Source organism: Emiliania huxleyi (assembly GCF_000372725.1).
Source record: "Emiliania huxleyi CCMP1516 unplaced genomic scaffold EMIHUscaffold_70, whole genome shotgun sequence".
NCBI lineage: Eukaryota > Haptophyta > Isochrysidales > Noelaerhabdaceae > Emiliania > Emiliania huxleyi.
The window spans coordinates 578,984-586,959 of record NW_005196755.1 but is presented as its reverse complement, the minus strand read 5'-3'; the positions used below and the strand labels follow the sequence as shown (position 1 = coordinate 586,959).

Below are 7,976 nucleotides of genomic sequence, written 5' to 3'. Positions count from 1 at the left end.
CGACGCGCCGCCACGCTCTTCCTTAGGTCGTCCTCCGAGATATCGGTGCCGGACCGGCGGGGCGGGGGCGGGGCGGCGTCGGAGCAAGTGTCTCGGCCGTCGGTCGACGGAGCGGCGACCCGCGAGCACGCTTCGTCGGCGCCCGACGAGGGTGGTGCCGCTGTCGCTCTGCCGCGTGCGCAGGCGTGCGCAGGCGTGCCGAGGTCTCGCGACGGCACTCAGCCCGAGCCCCTCCGGGCGCTCGATCGTATGCTCGTGGAGGCGTCGCGCGGCCGCAGTCTTCGCAGCGGCGGCCGCCGCTGCGGTGGATGCGGGCCAGAAAGAAGGCCGCGCGCGCGGCCAGGGGCCAGGGCTGGCTCTGGCTCGGGCGAGGGCGATCCCGGTTGTCCCTCCGCGGGCGCCTCTGGTCATGCCCGCTTGCTCGACGGCTGGGTTGTGCGTGCGCGCGACTCTCGAGTCGTCGGCGAGTAGTGTGCGCGGGCGGTGGGTGCCGTGGAGATTAGGGGAGACGTCGCTTTGAGCTGCGGGTAGCGGGACCGGGAGATGTTGGGAGATACAGACACGGCGGTACGGTGTCTGGAGTAACATCTCAGAGGTTGAGCAGCGCAGGGGGTGTGCACCTGCCCCCCCATCTCCGGTCCAACGAGTAGAAACATGTTTCCAAAAAGCAGCTACGCCCCGACACGACGACGAGACTCACTCCCCTGGTCGCACACGCTCCCCGACACTCGCAGCAAGCAGCAAGGATCGGGCGGGAGAGGAATTAGCTCAGAGAGACACGCACTCACACACACTCACACACACACACACACACACACACACACACACACACACACACACACACACACACACACAGAGAGAGAGAGAGAGAGAGAGAGAGAGAGAGAGAGAGAGAGCGAGCGAGCGAGCGAGAGAGCGAGCGAGCGAGAGAGAGAGCGAGAGTACAGTACAGTGATCAACAGAGACCCCCACCCACACGCCGCGCAGTGTGGGAAGCGACGACGAGACTCACTCCTCGCACTCGCAGCACGGATCCAACGGGAGGAACGAGGGGCCGCCCAGGCAGCCCCCGGGGCACGCGCAGCCGTTACGGTGCGCGTCCTGCCCGCCGCCCGGCATCGGCGCATCCTCCGCCGCCGCCGGGGCCGGCGGCTCGCCCGGGATTGGCGCGTCCGTCATCGGCGCGCCCGGCATCGGCGCGCCCGGTGGCGCGCCCGGCATCGGCGCATCGTCCGCCGCGGACCGCGGCGGCCCATGCGCCCCACAGTAGGGCACGGCCACGCCGGGCGTCGCCCGCAGGAACGCGGCAAAGGAGTCGTGGTCGAACGTGCCCTCCATGATGGCGAGCCGCGTCGCCGCGTGGGGCGGGCGGTTGATGGCGTCGACGACGACGACGCCCCACGCGTGCTTGACGGCGTCAGCCTGCTCGAGCCCGCGCAGCCACTCCGCCGCGTCCTTCGCGGTGCACTCGTTGTACGACGACGTGCGGGCGGCGAGCATGCGCCGCATCGCCAAGTAGTCGCAATCGCTGCAGCCGGCGCGCTGCACCACGGGCGGCAGCGTGTAGCGCGTCACGGCCGGGAGGTGCTGCGCCGGGAAGCAGAGGGCGTCGCTGCACGCCGGGCAAAGGGCCAGGTGGCGGAGCGCGAGCCCCGCGCGAGTGCGCCGCGAGTGCGCGAGAGCCGCCGCTAGGCGGCGGTAGCTCTCATAGAGAGCGCCTGCGGGCTGCTGCTCGCGCAGCGCCACCTCGAACGCGAACTTTGCGTCCGCGACGAGCTGCGGCGCGTGCGGCGCCTCGCCGTGCGCCTCTGCGTCCGCCTCGCGCAGCGTCAGCGCGACGCCGCGCCGCGCGCCGAGCAGCCGCGCGCGCGTCAGCCAATGCGACGGCCAGCACTGCGGCAGCAGCAGCTCCTGCCCCTCGGCGCCGCGCCAGGGCTGCTGCTTGAGCTTTGGGTCGGCGCGCCATTGCGGCGGCTTGGGGAGGCACTGCCGGTACCACAGTAGCAAACGCGCGTCGAGCTGTTGCGTGGACAGCGAGTCCGGGTCGCACGAGAAGGCGTTCGGGTCAGCGTACGGGCCCTCCATCGCAGCGAGCTCGTAGTGCATCTCAGCGCCCATGCTCGGCGGCCTGTGATCGCCGCCGTACGTCTGCAGGAGCCGCCGCACCTCGCGGACGATGGTCCTGTTGAAGGCGATGGTGATGTTGTCCTTCTCGACCGCCTCCGTCGCCTCCCCCTCGCCCAGCGGCTTGTCCGCCGTTTGGTACGCGTCCTTCGTCTCGACGGTGCCTCCGTCGGCCGCGTCGAGAACGCCCAGCAAGGCATCAGTGGCGATGGAGAGCGTGCGCGCTGACGCCTCGCGAGCCGCCTCCCCCTCCCCCTCCTCCTCGCCGTCCTCCAGCTGCTCGAACAGCCGTGCAGCCGTCTTTTCTGCCTGCGCTCGTCGCACCGCGATCAGCTCCTCCTCCGCCGCCGCGCCCTCCGAGGCCTCCGCCGCCGCCGCGGCGGCGGCGGCGGGCGACGGCGTCGCGGTGGCGGCGGCGGCAGCCGCAGCCTTGCTCTCCGCCCGCTTCGCCGCCTCCCGCAGCCTCTTGTGGCGCGTGGCGCGCGCGGTTTTGGCTTGCCCGGGTCGCTTGGGGTCAAACTCGATGGTCTCGATGCCCCAGTGGTGACGCGCGTATGCCTCGCCGAGCGCACGCACGACCCTTGCCCACAGCTTGCACTCCGCCTCGACGTCGCCCTGGAAGTGTGGCACCCTGTGCCACGGCCGCTCCGGCTTGTCCTTCTCGAGCTCCCGGTCGTAATCCTCGTGGCGCGCGGCAAGGACGGCGCGCCAGCGCTGCTCCGTCTGCGCAGGCCGGGGCCGCTCGACCATGAGCGCGTCCATCTCGACGTCCGCGTTCTCCTTCTCGCCGCCGCCGCCGGCGAGCGGCTTGCGCCGGCGCCGGCGGCCGGACGCCGCCGCCGGCGCAGGTGCGGGCGGAGTCGCGCGCCCCGTCTCGTTGTCGGGCGACTCCTCGCCGCCGGCGGCGTCGGGTGCGGCGACGTCGGCCTGCGAGTCGCGAGGGCGGCCTGCACCGGCGGCGGTCCGCAACGTCTCGCGGCGCGCCGCCAGCCACGCCGTGAACTCATGGGCGATGTCGCTGTCGTCGGGCGGCTGGTACAAGCTCGGCTGGATGTGGTCCATGAAGGCCTCCATCTCGGCCGCGGTCACGTCGTCGGGCGCGTCGACGGGCTGCAAGGCCGTGGACCGCACGGCGGGGCGGCTGCGCCAGGACTGGCGCGTCGCTGACGACGAGCCGAAGCAAAAAGGGCTGCACGACGGCAAGCCCGGCTGCATTCTCGCGCCGGGACGGCGATCCTGGTCGAGCACGAGACGCCGCCTGCTTTGGCGGTCGTTTCTTTTCTTGATTCCGGTTGCAAACGGAATCAGTTGCAAAACCCTGAATAAAAAAACAAAAGGCGAAAAATCCCTTTGCAGCCAAGCCTACAGGGCACCTAATTGGGTGTGAGGTCGTGGAAGCTTCGATCCCAAGGGGGGGAGCCGATCCCACTCAGTAACCAACTCTCAGAGGCAGTAGGTGGGCGAGCTTTAGGCGCGCTCATCTCGATCGACAAGGCGTCGCTACGCGCGGTCTTCCGCGGGGGGAGCTTCGTCGACGGGTGCGGGATCGCGGCGCAGCCAGTGCCGTGGCGATGCCTCCGGCTGTTTGCGGCGGGCGGCTTGCTGCTCGCTGCGATGGCGAAAAACTCGTCTCGCCACACGCCAAGGGCTTATGCTCTGGCGAGACGTGAGGCGCATGCGCCCAGGATGGGAGGGGGCATGCGTAACGACAGTCACTGCTAGAGATGCCTTTCGGGGCCCAGAGACAAAACTTCTGTGATGCCATGCGTGACCTAGTAGTGTCCCCAGCTATGGGCGTGTCCACGTTGGAGCCAGGTGTGGTGTGGACGCGAGAATAGCTCCGCGGTTCATGGAGGCAACCGATGCGAGTCGACTGGTGTGTGTCGTCGTGGTTTCGTATCAAGAATACTCACTCACTCACCCGAGGTCGTCGGGCGGGTTTCCCCTACGTCACCCAGGACCTAGCGCGGGTGGGTTGGAGGGGACTCGCTGCAGGGAAGGGCTGTGTAAGAAGCCGATCCCCGTAGTCCGCCCCACTCCTCCCCATCGGGCCACGTGAGCGGCCTCGCCTCACAGATTCGTTTTTCGCGCCTGGGTCAGGCGCGCGGGGCATCCCCCGGGTCGCTCGACCAGCGATCCGAAGAGTGTAGCGCGGAAATTCTTTTTTCGCGAGCTGTTAGCCTCGCCACCGACGAGACGCGGCGATGGCCGCGAGGCGGCGGCTGAGGCTCGCGACTATTCTACTGGTGGCCTCGCGAGCGGCTGCGCTGGCGACGCCGGCCACGCGATCGCTCTCGCCGCCCGCTCACCGCTTTGCGCCGCCGCCGCTCCGCACCGCGGGTCCGCTTTTGTGCAGCGGCGCAGGCGGCGTCAGCAGCAAAGGCGACGCTGCAGAGCATCCACCAGACTGGGGTGGGCGGCCGCGGGGACTGGGGCCACGCGGGTGGCCCAGCAGAGCGGCTGCAGTCCGAGCGGCACGGCTTCGCCGCCGCTGGCTACTGCAGCTCGAGCGGGCGGGCGGGTGGCTTAGCGCGATGGCGGCGGCGGCCTCCCGCAGCGCGGCGAGTGCACGTGTGGCGCTCGTGGCGGTGCTGCTGATGGCGTGCACGAGTCGCGGCCCGCTCGCGGACCGGCTGGCCGAGCCGGCGGGCGGCGGAGCTCCACCCTCCACCATGCAGCGGCTCGTTCAATCTCGCGGCGCCGAGGTACAGCCGAGAGATCGAGAGGTCGCCGAGAGGCCGCCGAGAGACCGCCGAGACGGCACTAGACGTGCACTACACTGCACGACACCACGACTCTGCTCAAACATCACCTCCTCTCACAGGAGCGGGTGAGGGTTCGCTTCGGCGGCGGCGGCGGCCGCACCTCTGCCGCCGCCACCGCTCTTGCGAGGACGGCGGAAGCGCCGAGCGGCTTGGTGGGGCGCAGCGCCAGCGCGGTGGCGCAGACGTGGCGGGAGGTGCGGGAGCACGCTTGCCCGGCAGAGCGCGGGGCACGATGAGTGAGCGAGGGAGCGAGTGAATTGAACTAGGTGCGCGAGCACGCCTCGCCGGCAGAGCGGGATACGATGGTGCTCCTCGCAACCGCCGCGCTGGTGACGCCGATCATGGGCACCCTCAACCTCTCGCCCGTCCTCGGCTTCCTCTTCGCCGGCATCCTCCTCGGCCGGGACCGGCCCGCGCGCCACTTCTCTTCCTGTTGTCCGAATGCGTTTCTGGCTTAGGCATCCTCCTCGGCCCGACCGGCCTCGGCGTTGTGTCGGATGTCGCCACCACGACCAAGCTCGCCGCGCTAGACGGGCAAGACGGGGAAGACGCCCACTGCCCGCACTGCACGGACTCACTGCGCGCGTGCACTGTGCTCACACACTTGAGCACTCATTGAGCACACACACGCACGGGGCGCCAGGGGCACTCCCCCCCCCTCCCTCCCCTCCCCTCTCCTCTCCTCCCCTCCCCTCCCGCCGCAGGCTCGCGGAGTTCGGCGTCGTCTTCTTCCTCTTCGAGATGGGGCTGGAGCTCGAGTTGGAGAGGCTCCAGATTCCCCGAGATTGCCCCGAGATGACCTAGGGATGACCCCGAGATGACCTAGGGATGACCCGAGATGACCCCGAGATGGCCCCGAGATGACCTGGGGATGACCCGAGGTGACCCGAGATGACCTCGAGATGACCCCGAGATGGCCCCGAGATGACCTAGGGATGACCCGAGGTGACCCGAGATGACCTCGAGATGACCTCGAGATGACCTCGAGATGACCTCGAGATGACCCGAGATGACGCGAGATGACCTTGAGCTGACCTCGAGTTCACCTTGAGCTGACCTCGAGATGACGCGAGATGACCTCGAGATGAGCCGAGATGACCTCAAGATGAGCAGCGCACTCGCGCTGTGTGCTAGGCTAAAGTCGGTGGGGCGCGACGCCTTTCGGCTCGGGGGCGCACAGTTCGCGCTCACCTCTCTGGTCTTCGGCGCCGTCGCCACCGCGTTCAGCGCCTCGGGGCCGGCGGCCGTCGTCTTGGGCGGCGGCCTCGCGCTCTCCTCCTCGGCCTTCGTGATCCAGCTGCTGTCGGAGAAGGGGGAGCTCGCCACCCGCTTCGGCCGCGCCTCCTTCGGCATCTTGCTCTTCCAGGACATCGCCGTATATATCTCCCCCACATCTCCCCCACATCTCACCCCCCCACCTCCGGCATCTTGCTCTTCCAGGACATCGCCGTCGTCCCCCTCCTCGTCGTCACGCCGCTTCTCGGTGGCTCATCCGGCGCAGCCCTCGGCGCCGCCCTTCGCGTCGCCGCTATCAAGAGCGCCTCGGCCCTCGCAATCATCTTTGTCACCGGGCGGCTGCTGCTCCAGCGCGTTTTTCAGCTCGTCGCGTCGGCGCGCGACCAGACCGCCTTCTTGCCGCCGTCACCGTCAGCGTTCATCGTGATGTCCACAGCCTCCCAGCCCCCCTCCAGCTCAGTCCCCTTCCCGCTGCTTGATCCAACCCTTGGCCCTCTGATGTCCGGTGCAGCACATGTACTCTTGGTGTGTGTGCTGTGGGCCCTCCTTGTCTCTGCAGTAGACGGTGTGAGGTAACACCTACCTACCCACCTACCTACCTCCCTCCCTCCCTCCGCCTCCTGCTCCTACGCGCGTGCACCTCTCCTCTTCCCTCCCTCTGATCTGCCATTGCTGCCGCTGCCAGGCGCGCGACCAGACCGCCTTCCTCGCAATCACGCTGCTGACGGTGCTCTCGATGTCAGCCTTCACGCAAGCGCTGGGCTTGTCCGACACCCTCGGCGCCGTCCTTGCCGGCGAACCGCCGCGCCTGTCTCGAACGCCCTCTCGGATGCCCTCTCGGAGCTCTGCCTGAAGGCGCGTTCCTCGCCGGGGTGCTGCTGGCCGAGTCGAAGTACCGGTACCAGATCGAGGCGGACATCGCCCCCTTCCGCGGCCTCCTCCTCGGCCTCGTTGTTCATGGCCCACCGGCTTCTCCATCGACCTGCCCCCCCCCACTGACCAGCTCGCTGCTGGTCTGCTGCTTAGGCCTCTTCTTCGTGACCACCGGCTTCTCCATCGACCTGCCCCCCCCCACTGACCAGCTCGCTGCTGGTCTGCTGCTTAGGCCTCTTCTTCGTGACCACCGGCTTCTCCATCGACCTGCCCCCCCCACTGACCAGCTCGCTGCTGGTCTGCTGCTTAGGCCTCTTCTTCGTGACCACCGGCTTCTCCATCGACCTGCCCCCCCCACTGACCAGCTCGCTGCTGGTCTGCTGCTTAGGCCTCTTCTTCGTGACCACCGGCTTCTCCATCGACCTGCCCCCCCCCACTGACCAGCTCGCTGCTGGTCTGCTGCTTAGGCCTCTTCTTCGTGACCACCGGCTTCTCCATCGACCTGCCCCTCGCCCTCGCCTCCGCGCCCGCTGTCGTAGGACTCGCGCTCGCCCTGCACCTCTCCAAGACGGCGATCGTCGCCGCTATCTGCACCGCAAACCAGATGAAGCCCGCCGCCGCGCTTCGCTCGGGCACTGCTCGTCTCGCGGCCACGGCGACGTCTCGTCCACGGGCGGCGCCTTCATCCCGCCGCTGTCTGTGCTAGGCCTGCTGCTCTCGCAGGGCGGCGAGTTCGCATTCGTCATCTTTGGCCTGGCGCAGACGCATGGCATCCTCCCTGTTGGGCAGGTCGAGCTCACCCCCATCTCTCCCCCATATCTCCCCCATATCTCCCCCATCTCTCCCCCATATCTCCCCCATCTCTCCCCCACCTCTCCCCCACCTCTCCCCCACCTCTCCCCCATCTCTCCCCCACTTCTCCCTCACCTCTGCCCCACCTCTCCCCTATATCTCCCCCTCTTCTTCTCCCACCTTTAT

The 7,976-nt window shown here is 68.6% G+C and overlaps 3 protein-coding genes across 3 annotated transcripts in view; 2 read left to right on the top strand and 1 right to left on the bottom strand.

The window, feature by feature from the left end:
- Positions 1-494, top strand: part of EMIHUDRAFT_438143 (hypothetical protein) — a 1,175-nt gene extending 681 nt beyond the window's left edge. Inside the window, exon 2 of the mRNA XM_005761709.1 lies at positions 27-494. The gene's annotated coding sequence lies outside the window, so the exon portion shown is untranslated. The remainder of the gene's footprint in view (positions 1-26) is intronic.
- Positions 495-2,234: 1,740 nt separating this feature from the next.
- EMIHUDRAFT_358587 (hypothetical protein) lies at positions 2,235-3,369 on the bottom strand (the record flags this gene model as incomplete). Its single annotated transcript, XM_005761708.1, has 1 exon — positions 2,235-3,369. A coding segment is annotated over exon 1 (1,016 nt), but the record flags the coding sequence as incomplete, so codon positions are not given.
- A 942-nt stretch (positions 3,370-4,311) lies between these two features.
- Positions 4,312-7,787, top strand: EMIHUDRAFT_452913 (hypothetical protein; the record flags this gene model as incomplete). Its single annotated transcript, XM_005761707.1, has 10 exons — positions 4,312-4,829; positions 4,949-5,083; positions 5,156-5,276; positions 5,348-5,474; positions 6,024-6,264; positions 6,330-6,548; positions 6,811-6,935; positions 7,208-7,452; positions 7,538-7,639; positions 7,705-7,787. Coding segments are annotated over exons 1-10 (1,899 nt in total), but the record flags the coding sequence as incomplete, so codon positions are not given.
- Positions 7,788-7,976: the final 189 nt, after the last annotated feature.